We start from the raw sequence: 26064 nt of genomic DNA, 5'->3' as shown, positions 1-26064 counted from the left end.
CCAGAACCCAGAAAAGTGCCTCTCCTTAAAATGTGGTTGAGATATAATATCTGGTGTCTCTTTATAGATAATAAAGGAGGAGAGAAAGGGAGATGGGGATGTAGATGAGGCAGGCGTGACCATGGGCTAACAGTCATTGCAGCTGAGGGATGAGCTCCTGGGGCTTCACTACACTCTTGTTTACTGTTGCATAGGTTCATCATTCTTCATAATAAACATTAAAACCAAAAATTTTTAATATCATTTATACTGCAATGAATCTTCGCTCTTCCTCACCCACCAATCAGAAACAACACACGTCTGCTCAGCAGACTGACAGATGTGTCATCTTTTCCTCTAGTTAATCTCCTAAAGAGAGAAGGCACGTGCCAGGCATTAGTACAGAACACAGAAGTCACAGTTCCCAAAGCTTGCCTCTTCTAACACAAGTTTTAGGATAGCACTCTGGGAAGTAATTTTCAATATGTCCATAACTTATGACTTAGTGCATTTTTTTTTAAGGGGACTGATAAAACACCATATTCCTGATAATGGTTATGGCTGCAGGGGATGCAGGCAGATGAGAAAGAGTATGAGCAATCTTCTAATTCTTACCTTAGTGGGTTCACAGGTATTCAATGTGTTATTATGCTTCATAACCCACAGAGGCTACATGTACACAATATCTGCATGCATCAAGTATCATATAAGCAATTCTTTCATATGCAAATATGCAAATATACCATAATGTGGTTATTATAAAAATAATTTTATTCAAGTCGGGATAATAAATATACTGTTTTAACTAAAAGCTGAAATTAGCTAAAAGAGAAGAGGCTCAGTATAAACCATGCTGTCCTCTAACACCAGCCATGGCACAACCCTGACAAAACCAGCTGGGCTATTTCCATCTCAGGCAGCCTCAACAGCCTTTGGTGGCTGAGTGAGACAACCTTTTCTGACAGAGCAGGCATGCCAGGCTGCTTGCAGGAGACCAAAGCTCAACAGTCTCCTGAGTGAAGCACTCCAAGCCCTCCCCCTGGGTTTTCTATTATAAGTTGCTTTTTAAAAAATGCAGAAACAGGTCACTTCTAAGAAAAACCCAAGGTGGTAGGATAGGCACCCAGGAGACTGGCAGAGGGGCTCACGGGGAGCTGAGGGGGATAAGAAGACCCCTGCAAAAGCCAAATGAGTTCCCTTAGGAAGACAGGACAGTCCTCACTCATTAAACACACAGAATGCAACGCCAAGAGTCGTTCCCTGGCTGGTTTTGCACTTAAACTTGTTAAGTTTATCAGGGAAGACGACTGCACCCACTCAAAGAGAAGGAGGTCCAGAAATATCACTGTCTGGGCCAAAAAGAGAAACGTCTTTCTGGCATGTGTGCCAACATGCACACCTGCTTGTACTATTTCTCCCAGTAGCCACTCAGTTCCTTAAGGGGATGGAGGCAGGTGGGTGGGGGCGGGGAGTACAGCCGGCATTCACTGTATCACAACTTTGTGGTGAAGCATGCAATTGGCTGCAGGTTTTAAGAAATATGAATGCAATATTCATATCGATTTTATTAAAGGGGAAAACAGACACACTCGGTCACCTCATTGGCTTTATACAACTTGTAAGCTTATGGAGAGCACATCTGAAAGAGGAAACTCTTCTGGAAAGGAGGAATATTCCCCCTTTTAGAGAAACTAGAAATAACTCATATTGAGGGCAAATTTGATACTCTCTTTAATTCAAGATAAACATCCTGATTTACTTCTTGATAGAAAACATTTACTGTAAATTAATTACAGAAGAAACTACGAACAACAACAAAAGCAAGAGGTGACTTGTATGTTCCTTTGCCACTCTGCTTCTAAGGCCAAAAACAATTTTGAGATGCCCAAGGGAACCATCGTTAATACTATAGATACTTATAGTTCTACTCTCCTTAAAACTCAAATTACAGGATGTACAAAAGGATGGGGCAAAAGGCTGCAAAGAAGCTGCACCGCAGAGCGGCACAGAGCTTTGGAAGACAGGCTCGAACCCAGGCTCTGCTTCAGAAAAGTCCTCTAGTTCCTCCTCTAAGAGAAAGGAGATGAGCTAAGAGTTCTCAAAAATATTTTTTGACTGTCTAAAAGTACTAAAACAGACGTTCAGTCACCATATTTAAGGGGAATTTGTGGAGAGCTGCAAGGTTCAAAGAGGCTACAAGATAGAATGAACCGAGGTGAAGACTGAATGGACCCATCACAGATCACAGGGTGAGGCTTTTCTCAAAGCCACCTCCAAGGTATATGGTCGTGGAGGAGAAAAAGACCATGATCTGGCAAGGGAGAATAGGAGAGAGGAATAAATTAGCCAAAAAGCTCTCTGCTTGATTCTAATAGTTATTGATTCTAATAGTTACCATTGAAATGGACGCCTCCCAGAGATTCGGTATCTTTCAGAAGTTTGAAAAAATGATCCATTTATGAAGATTTTGAAAGCATTTCATAAAATAATGGAAATGAGCAGACACCTGGAATCAATCTCCCTATGGTTCTGCCCTAGCTGTGTGACCTCAGGTCCCATATTTAACCCTCTTCTGTAAAATAAGGATAATATTGGTTCCTACCTTATAAGATTATTATGAGGATTACAACAATAATAATGTACATAAAAAATATAGCAGTGACTAATACATAATAAATACTTGATTAACAGTAGCTATCATTATAATAACTAGCAGGCAGGAGAAAATGTGGGTAATTTATGATCTCTGAAGATTTCTGTTTAATACCACACTGCAGAGACCAGCTCATAATCATCCATCCCACTAGGATCACCATCAAATAAAGCAGGACAGGAACAGAAGAGAATTAAGAATCCGGGAGGTCCATGAAGGTAACAGAGTGCACAGAACATAGGGAAGAGGAGGAGCTGGAGGTCCAGAGTACTCACCAGACTCAGAATAATACAAAAGTCACAAAGTCAAATGGACTTTTCGTATCACAAAATACTCCCTCTACTCACCATCCCCAATTCCAAATGATTTTACTCTTTTGAGAACAAAGTTCTTATAAATCAACTTACAAGCATGAAGACCTCTTCTACTATGGAATTTATAATAATCCGTTATTTAAAAGCTGTTTTGCTTAGATTCCTAAGCTAGAATGACAAATTCGATTTCATCTTGATCATTATAACTAAGCTCTGTCCAATCAAACTTTTCACAGTGATGATGTTCTATACCTGTGAAGCTATTGACAGTAGTCGCTAGCCATATGCAACTACTAAAGAGAAAATTACCTTGTTTAATTTTCATTAATTTAAATTTTAAAAGTTACATGTGACTAGTGGCCACCATGTTGGACAGTGCAGGTATAGTCCATTCTGAGTGGCTGACAGAAGCACCGTATTGAAAAGGATCCCACAGTGAGTCTGCATCTAGCAGGGAAGAGTGCAGGGATAGATAGAGATGTCTGTTCTCAGACAAGGGGGGCTAGCCTTTACCATATTTACAGGCTCGGTTAAAGGAACTGATCTCCCTATCCCTTACACCAGAAAAAACAAAACAAAACAAAACAAAAACAACTCCTCTCTTTTCTAGTTATCTACAGTGATTCTCAGACACTAGAAGGTCATTTTCTGTTCTTAGAAGAAATAAGATTGGCTGAAAAGAACCGAATTATAAAAGAAGAGGAAGAAGAAAAAGAACTTCAGACAGGACAATGCATAATGCCCTTGGTATTCAGAGAAGGAATATTAGTTCCAGGAAGTGTTACAGAAGCACATAAAATCAACAGTGTTAAACTACCAGTTATTTTAAGCTAAGTTATAGGCTTTTTTTTTCAGTGATACCGTATATGTGCCATGGACAGGTCATTAAGATGATTCAATAAATAAAAAAAGAAAAAACAGATTACACAGTGAGAGTAAACCACATTGTCCATTTTGAATGCAGAAAATACACTAAAGCCATTGCAAAAGAAACCATTATGCCTGGGTTGAAAGTACCACATCCTCTAGAACTTTAAAAATAACTTCACTTTCCAAGAGAGGAACAGAATTCTAACATTTGGTTTTTCAAAAATACCACTGTGCTGCCTCCATGAAATACCATCTTGGCCAAATGCATGCAGGAGCCCAAAGACACCACATACGAAACTGCCATCACATGAAAAAAACCACGAACGTATATTCTCATTTCCAGATCCCACGATGGGTTCCTATAAAGCTCTCCCAAGGAAAAGCTATCTCAAACCTTCATGAAAATTTGGTTCCAGGGTGATTCTCAAAGTCTCACGTTAAGAATCATTTTGAAGTCTCCTTTCAGGTTCATATATGTATGTGTATATATATATATATATAGCAGGTTCATATATATAACAAAATGGCAGGGTTTGAGTGTAAGCCAACTATTTTTGTCTCAGAGCTTAACCCTAGAAAGGCTCTAGAATTAGTCAAGTCTCTCCCACACCATAAGACGTCCAAAGAAGAGTCAGTTAGTTCCTTAATTCAACTACTCCAAACAGAACCACATCAAAGCAATTACTTGTACTACCCTCCTTCTTCCTTAAAGAATTCACAGTATCAAATACAGTAATGATATAACTTACTATTTTTCTGGGGTTTTGTATATAAAAATTTATCTTGCAATTTTACCCAAGGAGGTCTATTTTACTAAAATACCAAAGGACTGTTATAAGCTAGCCAGTCTCGTGGCTTGATCCCAAAGAGAGCATTCCAGTGAGACCCTAGCCAACCAGAAAGCTAATGTTACAGTAAAATTGCAACTATTACATATTTATCTTTTTAAAGATTTTATTTATTTATTTGCCAGAGAGAGAGAGAGTGCACAGCAGGCAGAGGGAGAAGCAGGCTCCCCACTCAGCAAGGAGCCCGATGCAGGATTCGATCCCAGGACCCTTGGATCACGACCAGAGCTGAAAGCAGACGCTTAACCAATTGAGCCACCCAGGTGTCCCTCAACTAATACATATTAAGTAGAATCCTTTGATATCCAAAATTTAAAAGCGGTCATTGTTTATCCTCCAGAAGACAAATGAACTGTTGTACATTTGCTGAACTAATACATAACAGCAAGTTTAAAAAGCAACCTTTGGAAAGCAGAAATAACCTCTTCTCTCACCTCTACCACTGTGGTCTCTGCAGCTTTGCACATCGGCAAATTGAAATTTCTTGCACTTTTCCTATATTAGGAGTGGGGGAAAGTGGGAAAAGAAAACCAAAAATAAGAAGAGTTTCTCTCAGCTTTAATTATAGATTAAAAGAATTTCTATAAACTAAAAATCTGTGAATCTTTTAAAAGAATGTGTATTTTCCATAAGTGTTAAAACAATTTTGTAAATAAAAACAATGGCCACTTCATTCAATTACAGTTTTCATGGGGTTGAAGGAAAGAGGAACTATTTTTCATGTTCAACATATAGATCATATACAGAAAGATAAAACAGATATTAATAAATCTACTCTATTTAAAACTAAGTTGCCTAAGTCTTTTAACTGGGATGCCACTTTGTTTCCATAGTTATATATTTCACTAAACTTGTTCTTGTTAAAATATTAAGAAAAGTAGCACGTGCTTTATATGAGAAGGTATAGTAATTATATTCTCTATTAAAAAGAGACCTATTGCTGAAATAAAACGACACATTCATTGGTAATGTGTGAGTCATCTATAAAGATCATTCCGGGGGACCAATTTCTAATGAAATTTTTTGAAGTACAACACCCACATTAGACCCTGAGGTGTAAAAATTTCCAGAAAGTGCCAATTTTGCTGATGATTTTGCACTCAAGTTCTTAAATTAATGCATCACCACCAACCATAAAAATTTTAAGGTATTTTTTTGTTTCTGAGAGTGTAAGTTGACTAAAAAAAAAAATCTTATTTGATTGAGGGAACTGAGTTACATCTTTCTTTTACTAGCTCTTTTAGGCCACCAATGTTTATCTCACTTAGATTTAAGGATAAATATAAAGACAGGTGTGTCCCTGAGACAGAAGTCCTTGGGTACTTTCACAAGTTGCTAAGTTGGATTCCACCAGCCATCCAGCATGCCCAGCATCAAAAGCTCCAAGGGCACTGTGGCCAGAGGCAAAGGTATGTAGGGCTGTCCTAACAATGGCCTAGACAGACCTTTTACCAGTTGTCCCCCTAACAATGGAGGTCATCCTAGAAGTCAGGATATTAAGAATCTAAGTCACTTGACCATTGCTGATGGAGCAGTCTCATCTCCTATCAAAAACCACAGGCATAAGTCAATGCTGAGAACAGCCCCCGTGCAATCTTTAGATATTAGAGCCAGGCAATGAAACACACGATAAACTCATGGAAATAGTTTAAATAATTCATTTCCATTTGCTTCTATACAATTTCATTAATCTTTTTTAAAATGCAAAATGTGTTAACTGCCAAGATCAGTTGTAATCAAAAACTGGTTGAATTCAAGAAATCAAATATAACATTAATATCATATAAGATCTTCAGAAATGAACAAAAACAGCATGAGAGTAGTCACTGAGAATTCAACTGTGCTCTCACCAAAGGTGCATCAGGTAAAGATAAAAATTATTACTAAAACAGTAAATGACCATATTATAAGAAAGAAAATTATTTCTGTAACCTAACAGGCAAAGTCTTCAAGACTTGTAGGTGTATATTCAAAGATGGTACAATTTTCAAAACTACCATATAATGTATATGTATAATATATAAACACTTAGTATTTAGTATGCTCAGGGTAATCAAAAGATCTTGAACTATATTAAGCCTTTGGCTTAATATCTGTGGCTATCCAAATAACAAGCATTCTCAAGATTAATCAACTTTTTCAGATAGAACCTACATAAGTATTTCCTAGCAGACGCCAACAGGACTGGAAAAGAACTGACCTAAATGGGTGCTAGCAAGCTCTTCCCAGAATATCAAAATAATTTAGGCATTTTAAGACAATGCATATTAATAATATAAAAATTAAATACAATTGTGTGCTTTTCTCACATTTGCTAAGTATGTCTCAACATTGTAACTTGTCCTGGCAACTAAAATACACACAGAAAAATAGTCTGTATGGGACTATATACAAGAGTATATTGATTCAAAATAGCTACCAAGCAGTGCAATGTGGGCACCACCTAATCAGAACAGACCCCCACAAATACACACCAGCAAGAATGCACAGCAGCAGCCTCGCACACGCATGCACACACTGACCTGGGGGCTTGTACGACTGTAAGCCACTTTTTAAATGAATCTTTGAACACCAAACACATCAAGATATCCGTTTTGCAATCATAATTTAGGAAATGCAAAGTTGCCGAAATGCATTTCATTAATATTTAAAACAAAATAAACATCATACTACCTGAAAATCACATTTCCTGCTTGGTCTGCCTTCCAGGCTTTCACCAAAGCAAAATCTCCAGTAATTGCTTCCTCCAAAATAAAATGCTGACCATTAAACTCCCTCACCTGCGGGAGACAAAGGGGACATTGTCAGGTATGTGCTGGGGTAGAAGCAGAGAATAAGGATACAAACCCGGTCGGGGAAGGTTTCTCAGAGGGAGAACAATCTAAACGGAGATCTCCTGGGGGAGTAGTGGTAGGAAGCTAGGATTTAGTCAAAGTGGTGGCGGAGAAACCAAGGGAACAGCATGTGCAAAGACTCAGCAGCGAGAGGTTGGTAAACTTGAGGAACTGAAAGTTCTATATGCTTAAGGCATAGACTGCATGTTAGCACTCTTTTTATTATTTGTGTGCATAAGTTATATGTAGAGAACATGAAAAATAGCCCATCTTTCCCTCCACCCCGGGGGCAGGGGGGAAACAAAACTATATAAGCTGCATAAAATGGGCAAAGTATTTTGTACCTAAAATAGTTATAAAAATCTATTCATCTCGGGCGCCTGGGTGGCTCAGTCGGTTAAGCGACTGCGTTCGGCTCAGGTCATGATCCTGGAGTCCCGGGATCGAGTCCCGCATCGGGCTCCCTGCTCAGCGGGGAGTCTGCTTCTCCCTCTGACCCTCCCCCCTCTCATGTGCTCTCTCTCTCTCTCTCATTCTCACTCTCTCAAAATAAATAAATCTTTAAAAAAAAAAATCTATTCATCTCTCCTAACTAACCTATAACCATCTGATGAAATTTTAATTGGAATTCCTAGAATTTGCAGATGAAACTGGAGAACTGACATGCCATAGCTTTCTACCTGTGAACATAATATATGCCTACATTTTCTGAAGTCTTCTTTTACCTCTTCAAATTGCTTTTAATTCCCCTCCAAAAAAAGCTTTGTGTATGTTTTAGGTTTATTCATAGGTACTTCACGGTTTTTGATGCTACTATGAGTATTCTATGTTCTTCTATTACACCTCCTCTCTGTCATTACAGATCTAATGAAATGCTATTGATTTTTATATGTCTATTACCTTTTAATTCTACTACAGATGAAGGGGAGTGGGGAGGGGAAAAGAAGCATAAAGTAAAACTATGCCGTGGTACTTTGTTCCTTTTTTCTTCCTGGGGATTTAGCTCTGCAAAGTGAATCAAAGAGAGGAAAGAATGTCCGTGCTAGGCTCCATCCCACACAGGATGGAGCCATATAGGAAGGCAGAACTCCATCCTCATTCGTACACCACCCCCTAGTGGACAAACCACACGCATATTACATAAAGCTGCAGGACTAAGTTCAGTATTTACTTTTCTTTAACTATGGTTTAAAGCAGAAATCCTTTCTTAAAGAACAGATTCCTTAAAGACCTTATCCCACTTTCCTGCTAGAGAATATTAATGAATTCAGGGGATCACTGAGGAAGGAGGATCTTACAAATGTGAAACTTAGACGAATCGTATGAAAGATATTTAAAAATTACACATCAGTATACAGCTTTTTAAAAGAGTTTCATGTATTTCAAAGTCATTACCATAAACACCAATGATGACAGATGAGTTATGTTGCATACAGATCTAGAAAACTACATACAGATCTAAATATATGCTAATCCAAGGCAATGTGAAAAAATTGGCTTTTTTTCCCTATTCCAATTACATAATTTCCTGATGGGTCTATAAACCAGCAGCTGCTGATCCTAGCCATTCTAAATTTTTAAAACAGGGAAGGGACTGGTTTTGCCATACTAGCTATTACACTCACTGGAAAGAGTTGTGTGTTTCCCGGTTACCACTTCCTCTTTTTTCAGCCCTTTCTTGAATCCACTCCAATCAAATTTCCACCCTTCCAGAAAAATCCTCTCTTCCAGAAAAATCATTCTTTGAGGTCACCAATGACCTCCATGTTTCTAAACCCAATGCTCAATGCCCTGTCCTGTTACCGCACCTCTTCTCACTCTGACACAACTGATCACTCCCTCCTTTGTAAAACTGCCCGTCTTCAAGTTACCAACTCCCCTTGGTCTTCACTCACTAGACACTTTCCCATTCTTCTTTGCTGCTCCTTTTCCTCTTCCCACCCTTTAAATGCAAAAGAGGTATTCACTACCTGTACTCTAGCCTTAGACACTCAGCTAGCCCCACAGACTTAAATATTATATGCTGAAGACTCCAAAGCTCCTAGCCCAGCACCAAACCCTCCCCAAGCTGGAGACGACTGAGCAACTTCTGTTAGAGCCTCAAGGACGTCTCAAATGCATGCAGTCCCAGACAAGACTCTTCGATTACCTCCATACTCTGCCCATCTCAGTAAGCAGCATGCTTGGTTCTTGTCCTTCCTCATCCTGTAACCAATCCATTGGTAAACCCTGCTGGCTCTGCTATCAACATATGTCCTGATTCCAACCACCTCCCACAAGCTCCACTGTTAACCACCTCAGTCTAAACCACTTCCACTCCCTCCTGGATCAGTACAACAGCCTCTCGATCTCTCTCACTGATTCTGCTCTTGGAACCCTACCAAAAAACTCTCCACCCAGCAGCCACAGCGATCCTTCCAAAATGTAACTCAGACCACATCTCTCCCATGTCTGAATTCTCTGCTGTCCTCTCACCACTCAGTAAAACCCAAACTCATGTGATCTGGTTCACGCCTCCCTTCAGCCTCCCATCCTACTGCTCTCTGCCTCGTTTACTCTGTTCCAGTCTCACTGCCCTGCTGTTCCACAAACAGAGCTGGCCTGCCTCAGGACCGTGTCCTTCCCCTTCCTTCTGACCAGAGCACAACCCTATAGTCTTCACCCACTCATTCTCCTGTTTTATTCTGATCTCTACTAACTGTCACTTCCTCAGAGAGGTTTCCCCTGACCCAATCTGGAACACGCCTTCCCTGGCCAGTGACCATTCTCTCTGCCCTTACCCTACTCCATTTTTCTTCATGGCACTTTCTTTATTGACATTATGTGTTTATTAATTCATTCCTTGTCAGTTCCTCCACTAGCAGGGGGACTTAGTCTAGATCATCTCCTTTTCTACCATACGTGGGCCAGTGCCTGGCAAATACCACTGAATTAAGAAATTTACTCACCTCCTCTTCCTACCATACGTACGGGAAATAAAGAGCTAGCAAGAATCATTTCAAGAAATTATTTGTCACGTTCCTAGGTAATTCAGACCAAAGTACAAAGCTACTAGATTTGTGCACCTGACTCCAGGCAAATATGAACCAAGACATTCAGAACAGACTCCAGTCTATCCTATATTTTCCCAGGGCAAGTTAATGCTCTAGCTTCTAGCAAACTCTCAAAGTATTAACCCAATTTTTCTGGGCATCATCTGTATTACTAAGATCCATTTTAATAATTAGGCTCCTGTCTTACTTGGTCAAAAACTTTTTAAACCTAATTAGGCAGTAAGGAAAGAAGCAAGATAGAATATAAAAAAAATGTTAATCAAAACTTTGAGTCAATATAGGTCATTCTAAGCAAAAAAAGCAAAGCTCCAGATGGAAGATGCTGCTAGACACAAACAATGAACAGCAAGGCGCATGTTCAATGACCTTTTATCTTCTCTCAAAACATGGAGGTGCAGAACATCCCTATAAGCAAAAAAAAAAAAAGAAAAAAAAATTATAAAATTCACTATAGGCAAGTGTGGTAGGAGATCCCTCGATTTACTAAGCTGTCATTTCCTCAGAGGTAAGCTCAGCATTTCTGCAGCCTGAGTTAACACTCTTGAACCATGTGGCCAGGGAGAAGGGAGAGGGACTAAAAATACAGTAATGGAATATTGTCCTGTGTAATTTTTACAACTGCCTCAAATCTGAGTATCTCAAATATCTATATGTAGAGTCCTATTCTTTTCTAATATGTGAGTGAAGTTACCTAGTATAAAGGTACTCCATCCCACCCAGCACTTTAAATAAAACTAAATTATTCAGTCAGCTCAAATATGTCCAGTGTACAAAAAGAAGGATAAAGGAGACAGGATGAATGCTCTATCTTATTATGTAATTACAACTGTCCCCTCCTTTTCAAAATTGTAGACAAACTTGTGATGTCCTTGGCTTTTTTTTCTCCTTCATCCACATCCAGAAGGGGCTTGAGAATGAAAAGTTTAATACAATATATATCATACACCTACTCTCTTTTCCACATGAGCATTATCAGAAGTTATAAATGCTCCAACGTTTGTTAAAACCTACCATAAAACTAATCTTGACTCAGGACACCTGAGTGGCTCAGTCGTTAAGCGTCTGCCTTCGGCTCAGGTCATGATCCCAGGGTCCTGGGATCGAGTCCCGCATCCGGCTCCCTGCTCCTTGGGAGCCTGCTTCTCCCTCTGCTTCTGTGTGTCTCTCTCTCTCTGTCTCTCATGAATAAATAAATAAAATCTTAAAAAAAAAAAACTAATCTTGACTCACACATCTTATATAGATCACAGTTTCTTCTCATTTATTCTGGTTTCTCTATGTGATTTTAATTATTGGCAGATGCTCAGTTTCAGCAGAAATTTTACCTAGCGTACGCCACATAAGTGAAGGACAGTGTCTCTTCTTACACAGAGCAGATTTTATCTTACCTACCCAGAGTCCACCTGGAACCCTATGCTAAAGGAGGCATCCCAGTGCTACCTGAATGAGAGCTACTTACCTCTCTCGGCTTACTGGCAACGGCAATGGTACCATCTTTATTGTATTTGATCGGTGCCCCTCCTTGCTGTACCAGGGTCCCGTACCCAGTGCTCGTGTAAAATGCAGGAACGCCAGCCCCACCTGCACGAATCCGCTCTGCAAGCGTGCCCTACAAGTGAGCAACCACCACACCATAAGAAGTTCATTAAGCACACTTCTGTATGTGGATACGGAAACATTTACAGACACAGTTCCTCTCTCTACAGGTTTATCATTCTAAACAGGACCTAGCACTGTATATTGGTGTATTTCACTAACGCTGTATGCTAGATAATTGAAAACAAGTATTGCCCCTCTAGACAACAATCTCTCAATTCTTAATCCGCATTCCAAATGTAACTGCTTCTTTGGATCATCATGCGCTCAGCTTTCTGGTCTCCCACTGCTCTCCTGACATCATATTCTCCATCAGTCTATTTGTAATATTTTAAAATCAATTTTCAAATCTGAAGTATATCACTTTATATATATATATATTTAAAAATATGTATTTAAATTTTGTGTTTTACTGTGTGCCCTATGTAGGTATAGCTTGAAGCTTATCATGAATAACAATGCCATTATTATATAATAAGAGTACGTTCATTTACTTAAGAGTTCATTCTAAAACATTCTTAAAAGCATTTTATCTACTACATTATCTAACTAAGAAAAAATCCAAAGTTAGGCAAAGAGTACAACATACAGGTAATTTGGTTTTTAAAAGCTAAGAGTACTTTAAATTTTATCTTAGAGTAGAAACAACTGTATGCAAAGTTTCTTTGTATCTTCTTTTTACCATCTTTACCCCCTTCCCAGGTACCAGTGGTTCAAAGCTGCTTTCCCTGGCTCCCCCCGCCCCCAACTGCTTTCCAACCCAGTTCTCCCATAGGGGAGTAACTCTGACCCTAAATATTTCCTAACACCCACCCTAACCCTAAGACCTATAGTTACAGTCTAGCTACATCATATTCATACTACATAACTGATTGGTCACTCAGTAGTAAGAACTGGTTGAGGTCTTAGTAATATTATGTTAAAATCATTTCAGCCTGAAAACAATTTTCTACTTTAACTGGGTCCTTTAAATACTAAACTCAAAGCAAGAACTAAAAGTTGGGACTTCAGACACGGAGTGTTTGAAGTAGGGTGGGATCATCTGGGGAAGACAGGATCTGAGGCATAACTGACAATCTTCCAGGTAACAGTTTCTCTATTCTATCTAATAGAGATAACTCCATTTTGTACTGTATTTTAAGTTAATAACATTCACAAGATTAAATCATCCAAACAACCATAACACTCTCTACTATAAGATATTTTTTATGTCTACCCTCCTTGAATATTTTATTCCTGCTCTCTGTCCAACTGCACAAGGACCTAAAAGTGGACAATCTCTACAGACAGGCTCTCTGCAGCTACCACCAACCCCCCTACATCCAAATCCCAAAGGGAGTCCTATCCCTACCACTTCAACAACACTTCTCTGGCTCATTGGCTCACAGGCTGCAAAACAAGTTGCCCGAGCCAACGTTTATTCACCTGCCACTAAGTCGGGGAGAGAGACACTGACCTCTTACAGCTTAAAGAAGGAATATAAAAGAAATACTAAGGAACTCCCATGTATATGCCCTCTGACAAAAGAAGGGATAATACAAAAGATAATAGAAGTAATCAAAAGGTTAATCTTCAAGGGCTCCACAACCCAAAGGAAAAGTTATCTCAATCTACAATGTGAAGAGGAAAAGTATATGCAATGGACTGAATTGTGTCCCCCACCAAATTCATATGTTGAAGCCCTAACACCCAACGTGATTGTATTTGAAGACAGGGCCTTTATGGAAGTCATTAAGGCTAAATGAGGTCATAAGGGTAGGGCCCTGATCCAGCAGGATTAGTGTCCTTATACTAAGACCCCAAAGTCCTTGTTTGCACGTGTGCATCTTCCTTCTCTCTTCCTCCCTCTCCTCCCCTCTACCAAGAATCACATCAGCCTGTACTTGGTCTTGTACTTCCCAGTTGCCAGAACAATGAGAAATCACTTCCTCTTGTCTGAGCCACCAAGTCTGTGGTATTTTGTTATAGCAGCACGAGTAGACTAAGACAGGATACCTTTTGTTATTTTCAAAAAACTTTAAATGAAAATGGATAAATACCAGACACAGTGCAAGGCTTATGACAAGCACAGATGCCCACACTGTGGGGTGATCGGGTGGGACGTGAGTAATGTTGTGAAGCCTCAGGTAGAAAAGTTCTCCCCCGCATGCTCTCTCTAGACAAGCATATACTGGGAGTTCATTATTGATTTTTAAAATGTTGCTATCTCATGTTATTACCAATTTAGTGAAGTCAGTGGTAATAATAATTCTGTTGACAAAAATAAAGCAGAGTGGTGGGTTCAATTTCAGAGATGAAGGCAGATGATGTCAAATTGGAAGACCAATAGGCACAAATGGCTTCAACAAGTTTCCTTTGTGACAAACTCTTTAGCCAGTTAAGACATAGTGTATGACATGAATGAAAACCTGCTAGATTCAAATGCGGTAATTGCTTGCTTGGTAAGGAACATCTATTCCCTGGAGACCTGGGCTCTGATTCCAGTTCTTACTCCAGGACATGGCCAGTTGTACCCTCCAGGGACTTCACTTTCCTGATGTCTCAGCAAGAACATATTCCTCACATATTTCTAATTCTATGATTCACAGGAATGGACTCTTAGGACAATCCCCAAGCATTTCAGCAAGTCCTACTGCAAGCTGCCAGCACAAAATGGACACCATAGTGCCAAGCTTACACATCTGTCCTGTAGCCTAGATACTGTTTACTAGAAATACCTCCCTTTTTTGGGGCACGGCAACAGAGGCTTTTAGTCTTCTAGCAATCAACAGGTGTGACCTACAAACAAATTTCCTTGGCCTGGCAAAATCGCATCCTCTCTGCCTTACCTCTCTTGCAAAAGAAAATTGCTAGAGGGAAATAGGTAAATTTCAAACTAAGTTACTATTCTAAAAGAGGAGCAGAGAAATTGTCTTACCTGAGGTGTCAGCTCTACTTCTAATTCACCACTTAAGTACTGTCGTTCAAATTCTGCATTTTCTCCCACATATGAAGAGACCATGCGTTTTATCTGCTTGGATCGAAGTAAAAGGCCCAGGCCAAAGTTGTCAACCCTAGAAGAAAAATGCAAGCAACTTGCAATCAAAGCAACATCGGTTAGAACACTAATATCCCTGACTTCCGAAAACATGCAATATTATTCATTTAAAGGAATCCTCTCTGCTGGGCATTGAACCCATATTCTCTCATAGTCTCCCACCACCCAAAGAGCCTTGCAAGGTGGCTGTTCTTTTCTTATTTTACAGCTGAGGAAACTAAAGCTCAAGACCTTTCAGTGATTTCTGCCGAAAGATATCTTGGGTAGTGACGTAGCCAGTATTCAAACACACACCAATCCTACAAGTCTGCCCTGCACCTTTCACTCTTTCCACTGCTCCCAAGTGATACTAGGGTAGAAGGCAAGCAGACTGGATCTTGCCCTACACTCTGAAGGCGTATGTAAATGCAAAGGCGATGCCACTCTCCTAACCTGCACTGGCTCCAAACAGAAAAATTCATTCTGTCCTAAAAAAGTGAACACGCATTCTCATATTTAAAAGAGAGAACAGGGGCGCCTGGGTGGCTCAGTAGGTTAAGCATCTGACTCTTAATTTCGGCTCAGGTCATGATCCCGGGGCCCTGGGATCAAGCCCCATGTTGGGCTCCTTGCTCAGTGGGGAGCCTGCTTCTCCCTCTGCCTGCCACTTCCCCTGCTTGTGCGCACACGCTCTCTCTCTCACACACAGATAAATAAAATCTTAAAAAAAAACAAAAAAAGGGAAGGAAATATCAAGTGTTGGCAAGAATGTGGAACACCCAGAGCACTCATCTATGAAGAGGAGAATGTCAACTGATCCAACCACTTCTGAAAAATTATTAGCAGTATCTATTGATGCTGAACATATGGATATGCTATGTCAGCAATTCCCCTCCTCGGTCTATATCCAACAGGAATGCATACATATATTCCCCAGAAGACAAGAATATTCATAGTCACACTGTCCATGATGGCCAAACACTGGGGCCTCCCCAACCAATACTACTCCACAGCAGAGCAGAAAAAATGAGCAGTATGAAGGAATCAGTGACAACCCCTGCAACAATGGAGGGCTCTCACAGGTAAAATGCTAAGCAAAAGAACCACAAGAGAGTACTTACCGACCTATTCCTTTTATATGAAGTTCAAAGTCACACAAGACTAACGGATAAGATCAGAAGTGAGGATAATGGTTAAGTTTGGTGGGAAAGGAAAACAGTGACTCGAAGGAGCACAAGAGGGGCTTTCTGGGGTACTGGTCATGTTCCTTTGAAAGAATCTGGGGGCTGGTTACATGGGTCTGCAGCCTGTAAAGATCCTTCAAACTTCAAACCTGCGATATGATCACTTTTCTGTGTTACTCTATATTATGCTATGATAAAGTTTTTTTAAAAGACAGAAATACAGTGATAAAGCCAGAGCACCTCCCAGAAATAGAAGCCTTCATTTATGATCTCTCCCTCCTAATCCCCAAGTGCTCTCATGGCCTCTCCCTTACGGAGCTTGGGTCATCTACACTGTTCACTCATCCCATAGTCCTTTACTAAGTTCTGACTGCCCCCCAGGGCTAGTATGTCAGGTCCTGGGCCAGGGGGAGCTCTGAGATATCAAGGGATAAACATGTAAACCTATAATTACAACAGAGGGTGAGATGTGCTAAGAGGTCTGCATCAAGTACAATGAGAACACTGAAGGTCACCCAACAGAGAGGAGAAAGAGGTCCAGAAAAGGCTTACGGAAAATAACACTTGAACAGGCGTGAAGAAAAAAGTCCTTGAGAGCAGAGTAGAGGTGTGGAAGCAATGAACCAAAAAGGCAGGTAGGCAGCTTTGCAAAGGTGCACAGTGGTGGGACAGGCTCCGTGCTGAGTGTAACTGCAGTATGGACTGAAAGCAAAAGTGAGCAAGAGGTAGAAGGCAGGCCAAATTGTCACCTGTCACGTGAGCCATACCATGAAATCAAGATTTCATCCTAAAGGATATGGGAGACCCTGTGAAAAATTTTAAGTAGAAAATAACAGGGTATACAATTAATTGAGAGGTTCAGTGATAAAAGGCCGGGAGATCAGTTAAGAGGCTTGAAATAATCCAGATAAGCAAAGACAATGGTCTGAACTAAGGCAGCCCCAAAAGGAGTAGAGTAAAAGGGGACCAGTCAAGGGATATTTGGGGGAAAATAAATCATAGGTGTATTGCCCATCCTGATGTAGATACAGACCCAGTCCAGAATTCTGGCTTTGGCAGTGGAACAGAGTGGGAGAATGGACGGGTGGTTAATTAGTCTACAGTCCCTAGTGACATCCCCTTGCATGACCCAAGGAGGGATAAGTACGGTACCTTGTGTGACAAACCACGGACGTTTCTCCTAACAACCTCCTTGTCTCCCCCTTCACTTCACTCTCCATCCCCACACTCCTCATGCCCACAAGTGCCCATCCCCACTCAACTGACTCCTACTTCCCAGAATGTATCACTGCCAAGCCTCTAATCTAGACCAGGAGGTCTAGGCACACTGAATCCCTCCAAGTAGTCCAGGTAACCGTCAACCATTTGCTAAACTTGTTTATAGTTCTTGTCTTCCAGTACTGAATCTGAGAACATTTCCCACTCACCATGAGTATAGAAGGAATAGCTACATGATTTATTCTTGCTTGTTCCAAAAGAAAACTAAAGCCTAAGCAAGTATTTTCAAGAATGTACTTTTGAGATATGGAGAAGTATGGAGAGAACGCCCTGAAGATTAATAATATGCTTGGCCACTAGAGGGCTCCACATCACTACAAAGTCTCTGTCTCTCGGAAAAATCAGTTCTTACACACACACACACACACACACACACACACACACACACACACACACACACACACACACACACACACACACTGCCATCTCTGTTTTTTAGCTGGGCCTTCTGTTCTTCAGGTTAACAATTCCATTCTCCTAAATTAAGCTGCACCTGCAGCCTGCCCCATCCTTGCAGATCTTTAGTACAAAAGTAACGGAGTGCTCTGTCACTCCTCTCTCATACTCTACATCAACTATCTCGGAAAATCCTGACTCTACCTTCAAAATCCATCCAGAATCTGAACATTTCTCACTTCCTCCTGTGCGACCTGCACCATCTCCTGCCTAAAGACAGCAACCTTCCCTACTTCTACTCCTGCCCCCTGCAATCCACTCATAAAATGGCGGCCAAAACCGTAAGAATAAAACAAAATATGTCAGATCACGTCACTGCTCTGCCCAAAATGCTGCAATGGCATTCATGCAAAAGCAGAGGTCTCTAGAGTGGCCTGCAAGGCCCTGTAAGATGAGATGCCCTTGACATCTCAGACCTCATTCCTCCCACTTCCCTTTTGCTCACTTTCCTTCTGCTGACCTCCTCCCTGTCCCGCAAACACACCAGGTGTACTTCCCAGGGCCTTTGCACTGGCCTTTCCCTGTCTCTGAAACTCTTCCCCTTTATACTGAAATCTGCCCCTCCATTTTCACATTTGTGGAACATTTGTTGAATGAAGTTATTGTTTGATTTCACTTTCTCCCTTCTCACTGGCTCAAAATGAAAATCACCAAGTCCTCATGCTGGAGATTTTCTATTTGCCCTTGCAGATCCATTCGCCAATCTCCAGCTTGCCCTGTGCTGGGATGGCTGACTGGATAGATGGACTCCCTTGCCCTCTGTCTTCTGACCAGGTGCGAGAAGGATGTCAGGATTTATATTACCCTGACTCCCTCCCTGGCAAGCTGCAGCACACTGGACAACCCTCTCCATAAAGCTTTCCTCCAGTTCCTGGCAGCTCTCTCCTCTCGTTCTTCAGGCCTAAGGCTGGCAGTAATAGCGCTCTCTGTTACTAACTCCAGGGTACTTCAATACTCATATTGCTTTCCCGTAACTCTGACCATTCCTTTAAAGACAGTCGTTTTGGTAAACTCTCTTCAGTTACCCAATATGAGAGTACTATTGATATATCCTCTGGAGCCCTATCTAAATAGTCGTAACAATAAAATAATCCGTGAAAGTGAATACAGTCCATTTGCTTTCTGTAGTCTTTAATACCTGAACCACCCTCCAAGTATACAGGTCCATATGATAAACCAGAATGTACTTGCCCAATTCACTGACTTCAGAGATTTTTCCCATTACACACTCTTTCATGGATCTCTGTTTGGCTTTTCAACCCATTACACATTTGAACTTGGCTCTGTTTGGACATGACCTCTCTCTGTATTTGTTGATCTTGGCTCTGGAAACTATGTATATTTGGCCTTTGCTTTCTTTTTTGGACTAGCAACTGGCTTGGCAACCAAGCAATGCTTAAGATGCTCAGCCCAGGCTACCCCCTGACCAAGTACAGAGCTAGTGTTTATGCCTCAAAAAATGCTGTTAGGTAGCTTATAATAAGTGTCTTTCTTGACACATACTTTCCAACTCACGAATTCAGTAAACATATATCCATTCTTTACTGTTTATCAGACAATGATGATACAAAAATGAAAAAGGCAAAGCCCTTACAATAGGAAACGAGAAGACAGACACAGGCCATCTTTTGCAAATGAGAAACATACATTTCTAATAGAGAAACATGCATATTAAGGCATCTTGCAGCTCTTTGATATTAAAGGCAATTTTGGTGGACTTTCAAAGAGATTATCTTGCTTGCCTTTAGTAGCCAACATTTCCCTAGCACACCTAAGGAGAGATTTGACCATTCTCTTATGGTACCACAAACTCAGGTTTCAAACATTTTAGTGGTAAAAGAAATCTAAAGCCAAGAATTCAATAAAGAGATATATTCATGTAAATCAAAACAGTATTTCATGGAAGACATAAACGTTCCACAAATATTTGTCATGTTCTGAATCTGAAATTTCATTTTCTGAAATCTCATTAATTGGAAATTCTTGTCAAAACAAAACTAATCAAAATGAATTTGCAACCATTTACTAAACTGGATTTCTCGTTTCCTCTCATTTTAGGCATGCTTAAATCTCAGTTACAGTACATATTTACTCTGATAATATCAAGAATATCAAATGAAAAGACCAAGTTATATTCAGATAGCACATTAACTTATGATGCAGTTATATGGAACAAGTGAACACTCACTCCCTTCCGTGAGCGGAGCAGAGAAGTTCAAGTACACATCCCAGGAAGTGGTTAGCTCTTCTCAGACAAAATAATCAACTCTTGGGGGAATGCATAATCAGACAAAATGGCCTACAGCTCTCCACTGAGCCCTTCAGAGCTGCAGCTGCCTCAACTAATAATAAAGACGGCACAGCGAAGGGGCCACCCACCTTTATCTACTGGTTCAAAACCACTGGTGCAGACCCAGGAATTTTATTTAGCATGAAAAACTGCTCATTGGGTCCAGAATTCCTACAGCTGACTAGTGTAATACCACATATAGGTAATAGTACTGTAACCACAGACACAGGTGTGTACGCATTATCACATAGTACTTACAGGCTTCCACATGGAAGCTGGGTGTCCATTTGTTTAAATTCCCACCTTTAAGAACGGTAATCTAAAATAATCTTGTCATAAGGAAATGAGTGTGATTAATATAACACATCTATGCTTCCCTTACTTCTCTAATTGGCTGATATATAGTTTACTGTAAAACTTTTGGTTCCTACAGGCTTGTAATTCACATGTCAAAGTCTTCTAAAAAATTCAGTGAAATGCATATTTTCAATTTTCCCTACTTTCCTAATCAATCCATATCAAAGTCTGGATTCATCCGAGTGACCCTAAGGGGGAATGTTTATCTCATCAAGACTAACAGTCAAGGGGCGCCTGGGTGGCTCAGTAGGTTAAGCGGCTGCCTCCGGCTCCGGTCACGATCCCAGGTGGGACCAAGCCCCGCATCGGGCTCCACTTCTCCCTCTCCCTCTGCCTGCCACTTTGCCTACTCGTGAGCGTGCGCTCTCTCTAAAAAATAATCTTAAAAATAAAAAAATAAATTAAATAATATTTAAAAAAAAAAAAGACTACTCCACACCCAGATAAGTGGTACCTCATGGCAACAGGTCTTACTGATAACTAAAAACAAAACAAAAAACACAGACCAAGAGCCCTGAGCTCTGGAAAGTCTTCCAATTCAGGTAGATCCTTCCATAAAAAGCCTTTTTCTAAATGAGAAAGCAGTTATTACTTCTTTTTTTAAAAAGATTTTATTTATTTATTTATTTAGGGGAGAAGGGCAGGGGAAGAGGGATACACAGACTCCTGCGCATGGAGCCAACAAGGGGCTCCATCCCAGGACCCTGAGATCATGACCTGAGCTGAAATCAGGAGTTGGATGCTTAATTGACTAAGCCACCCACATGCCCCAAGAAAGTAGTTATTACTTCTAAGTTCTCTCCATTTACTCAACAATCCAAACCATCTTTGTTTCTCCAACAAAGCAGTGCTAAGTTTTCCTCATTTATCTGACTCTAATGGCCAAACAGAGCCGTCATTCCTGTAGATCTGTGATTAAACCCACCTAACTAGGAGAATCAACTGCCAATGAGGGTGTGCAAAGTGCTTTCTTTGCGTTCAATGATGGTTATCAGTATTTACTCCGCATCAAGAATTTACATTGATTTACCCCATCCCTTGTAAGCACTGAGCTATCTGGAAAACCCAACAAAGTACTGATAGTCTAAAGTATTTTTAATAAATACAAAGTAAGCTCAAATAGCACGAGATGCATTTAAGAAATATCAGGTGATCATGAACAAGTTACTTCTCTATTTACATATGAGTTTCCTCTGTTAAATGAGGGAACTGGAACAGATGATCTCTACAATCCCATCCAGCTCCAGCACTTGTGGGGAAGAAAAAACTACTGTAAGCAAAAGGATCAGTCTGTAATATATACTGGAGAAGGACTACAATTCGGTATACAAAGAAAGACTGGAAGTCTCCAAAGGGGCAAGATCAATGAAGGCTAGAGAAGTTCTATAATTGAATAAGGCTTCTTTGAGGATGTGGAACTAAAATCTTAAAAAAAAAAAAAAAAAAAAACCTGTTTAATATCTTCCTCTATACATAATGATCTACAATAACATAAAGGGACATCTCTAAACTATAAAATGCAAGATTCAATTTGAAAATCTGTATTTTAACTTTAACAATGCATTTGGAATTTAGAAAAATAAAAACACATCAAACTAAGATATAAATCTATGATATAAATCTATGCAAGTCTGCTTTACTTATGATTATGAAGGATGGTACCAAAAATATTTGAAGAAATGTAACCTCCAACTCTTGAGCTTGTTAAAAACTATCTTATGAGGGCACCCGGGTGGCTCAGTTGGTTAAGTGACTGCCTTTGGCTCAGGTCATGATCCTGGAGTCCCGGGATCGAGTACCGCATCAGGCTCCCTGCTCGGCAGGGAGTCTGCTTCTCCCTCTGACCCTGCCCCCTCTCATGTGCTCTCTCTCTCTCTCATTCTCTCTCTCTCAAATAAATAAAATATTAAAAAAAAAACTATCTTATGATACTTGAGCATATTTTTCATTTTATTCATAAACTTTGTATAAATATTATAGAGAACTGTCATTTCTTTCAAGCCACTTGTTTTCAAAATGCACACTTACCCTGCATTGTTGCTGACTGCAGTCAGCCCTTTCACTCCAGTCTTCAGTAAGGCTCCTATAAGATTTTCTGGAATTCCACATAACCCAAAACCTATTAAGTGAAAAAGACAATTTGTGAAAATGGTAATCTTCTCTCAGGGAAATGTATGTTAACCTTTTCCATAAAAAAAATGCAAAACACATTATTAGATCTATTAAGCAAAATATACAGATATATCTCAGCAACTTGGGAAGTGGCTACATAGCTGTACCCAAATGTTCTGCACCATTAGATAGCACCAGACATAACCGTCAAATCTTTGAATCATAAGAATAAAGCCAAGTGCAACCAGTTAATATTAGCTACACATCACACATCTTGCACTTAACTGCACATCTATTACTGTCCAACTTTATAATTCAACCTTTATACAATTACTTTTTCAAGCATGTTTGTTTATATGCCTGAGTAGATTTTGCAGAACCGGAAGCCTAGACCAATGACTTTTATTTCTTTACAACTTCTGCAATTTGTCAAATAGTATTGGGTTTAAAATGGACATTCAATGACTGGTCAGTTGAATGGATGAATGAACAGCAGCCCTAAAAACAAGCCTAGATTCCTGTGACCAAGGCCTAGAAATAAGAAAAAATAAGAGTAATAAATAAAAATTATAAGAATCAGGCAGTGAGTGTAATGAGTGTGAGACAATGTTTCTAAAAGACATTCCAAACAAGGTGCAGCAATGAACCCAGAGGCTTCAACAACAGAGAGATGCGTATATGCTTTTTACCTCCTAAAATGAGGAATGACAAAAGGAATAGCTAGGTAAGGGCAGATGAGAGCAATGCAAATGTTTTAGTTAAACAGAATTCCCAAGGATCTAGGAATGTTTTCAAAGCTACTAATAAGACATCACCATTTAAAACTTCAGCTTTTCAAAATAATAGAAAAAGAAACACAAAGGGAAAAAGTGAAACATTAAGTGCTAAACCTTGCTAAATTTTCAAGATGAGGACACTAATAAAATCATTACATAATGAAATAATTACATAATATGCAATAAATGACTAAAAATAAAATAATTGGCATTTCTGATCTCCACAGCTTTGCCATTGTGATTTCCCTGCTTTGCTAAAAACATAAGGATGTTCCATCACCAAAAGGAAAACAGTACCATTACTCACCACCAACCAGTATTGTTGCACCATCAGGGATGTCTTTTACAGCTTCCACTGGATCTGTATAAAATTTGGTATGGCGACGTGTGCTGGTCGAAAAGTAGCAAACACATCCCTAAAACATTTTTTAAAAAATTTTAAGTGAATCATCATTTGGAGATACATCTTTATTTTGCATGTATACCAATGTATTCACTTTTCATATAAACAAGGATAATTTCACTATCTGCTCTTTGAAACAAAGAGTGGGGCCGTAAGTAATTCATCTTAAGAGTAGGAAGGACATACTCTACCCACAGATTATCACCAGAATTCCCTTGTGATCATGATGGATGTCTTCCATTGTATAAAGGAAAACTCTGTCATTTGTGGCCACCCAAAAGATTGAGAGTAGACAGCTCATACACTGGGACTCAAACTCACAATAATGATGCCATCAAGCATCAGTTTCTGATAGTGAGCTAACCTTGCATTCAGTCAACAAATATTCACTGAGAACGTACTATGTGCCAACTATTCTGGTGTTTACTCCCATCTAGTAAATATTAAGACATGACTGCCACTCTGCAGGAAATGAGGTATGGTGTGACCAGTATACAAATACATAGTTAGGCCCCTGACCCAATCTTGTATCAGTGAATGCCTCCTAAGGGAACAAGTAAGGAACAGTACACAAAAAGACCCATCCCCCTAAGGGGCTTGGAGTTTATAGATGCTGAGAAAAATAGCAAACTATTATCTGCAAGGAAGGCATGGCTAGTCTTACCAGTGACCTATTTGGTGCAAAACAGGTTATCTAGTGAACATTCATCATCCGTTTTAAACAGTTTCCCTCTTTATAATTTATCCACAATACGGAGGAGAAAATCAGAGCTGACTATGTTGTAATCATTCATGATAAATATTACCTCTCTTTATTCTTATTATATATTCAACCTAAAAAGGGAGGGAGAAAAGAGAAAGGTTCCTGACTCCTCATATGCTGCCACCTTAAGAAGTTCATAAATGTAAGCTCACACGTGCTGCCTTATCGGTCTTTGACAGACATCCTATGAGGTCAAGGTAAACGCATTAATGAGTTTCTAGCATTCTTTTCTTCCTCTATAAACTTCTTTCATTGAAAGTGTCAAATAGTACAAAAGTCTATTTCCTTTAAGAGAACACTGAATGTCAAATGAAATATGCAAAAGTAGAGGTTACCCAGATGACTTTTGTCCCTTTAAATTCAAACTTGGTTCAGATCTGGTGAAGAGAGGGGTCTATCCTAGCACACCACTGGGAAATACATGGAGGCAAAGCTAGCAAAGAATGAGCTGGAGCTGCAGAGAGCTTACTTCTCTGTCCTATCCCCAGTAGCAAGGATTTATTGGATTTTGTTTAAACATGCATGTACACATACAAATATATATTTTTTAAATCTTGGAAATTAAAAGTTTGATAGCCTCAATAAAGAGGACAAAAGATGAATCATAAAATAAAGTTGAGGATATCTGCTCAAAAATAGAAAAAAGAAAAATACAGATACTCTAATCCAACCAATTCATTTCACAGGTCAAGTTTCTGAAGCTGAGCAAGATCTCGTAATGTACCCAACATTGTGTTACAGCAAAACCAGATCCCAGGTTTTAGCCTTCATCACAGCATCCTTCTACCACAATCTGTTCCTCTCCATGAGTTTTAAAAGCCCACCGTCTTATTCTACTTCAATTTCATTATTTACAGATAACAAATCTTTATGAGTGCCCTATTTTTTAATAAAGAACTCTATGTTATTATCTTTTCTAAAGAGTGAAGGAGAAATCATTGCTCTGTACACCTTAAACTGATACAGTACTGTTTTGTCAATTATATCTCAAAATTGGAAAAAAGTCAAAGATGCAAAAACATGCAGTAAATACACAAATGCTAATCTCTATCTCTTACCAAATACAAAGGGGTGAAAAGTCAGGGCCTCAGCAGGAGGAAGAAAATAAAAGAACTCATCTACACCTAAGTAGTCAGGGGGTAAAGTCACTCTGAACTACTTATCTGTAGACTGAGAAACATGAATCCTATAAGAGAGGAAATCAAGAGAAAACTCACTTCTCCTACAGATCCAGGACACTTTTCAGATTCACAAGGGGAAACAAAAGTATATAAGCATAGAC

At 39.7% G+C, this 26064-nt stretch overlaps 1 protein-coding gene across 3 annotated transcripts in view; it reads right to left on the bottom strand.

The window, feature by feature from the left end:
• Positions 1–26064, bottom strand: part of OXCT1 (3-oxoacid CoA-transferase 1) — a 128268-nt gene that overhangs the window by 96026 nt on the left and 6178 nt on the right. For 2 of the 3 annotated variants that reach the window (XM_027606091.2, XM_027606089.2), the window contains exons 2-7: positions 23924–24032; positions 22757–22847; positions 15065–15200; positions 12011–12160; positions 7338–7444; positions 5099–5159 (exon numbers count right to left, since the gene is read on the bottom strand). In XM_027606091.2, the coding sequence (XP_027461892.1) occupies positions 5099–5159; positions 7338–7444; positions 12011–12160; positions 15065–15200; positions 22757–22847; positions 23924–24032 (654 nt within the window). The remainder of the gene's footprint in view (positions 1–5098; positions 5160–7337; positions 7445–12010; positions 12161–15064; positions 15201–22756; positions 22848–23923; positions 24033–26064) is intronic. The other variant, XM_027606090.2, reaches the window with a different exon arrangement.

The sequence above is a fragment of the Zalophus californianus genome, chromosome 5 (genome assembly GCF_009762305.2).
Source record: "Zalophus californianus isolate mZalCal1 chromosome 5, mZalCal1.pri.v2, whole genome shotgun sequence".
NCBI lineage: Eukaryota > Metazoa > Chordata > Mammalia > Carnivora > Otariidae > Zalophus > Zalophus californianus.
This window is presented reverse-complemented; position numbering and strand designations above follow the sequence as displayed.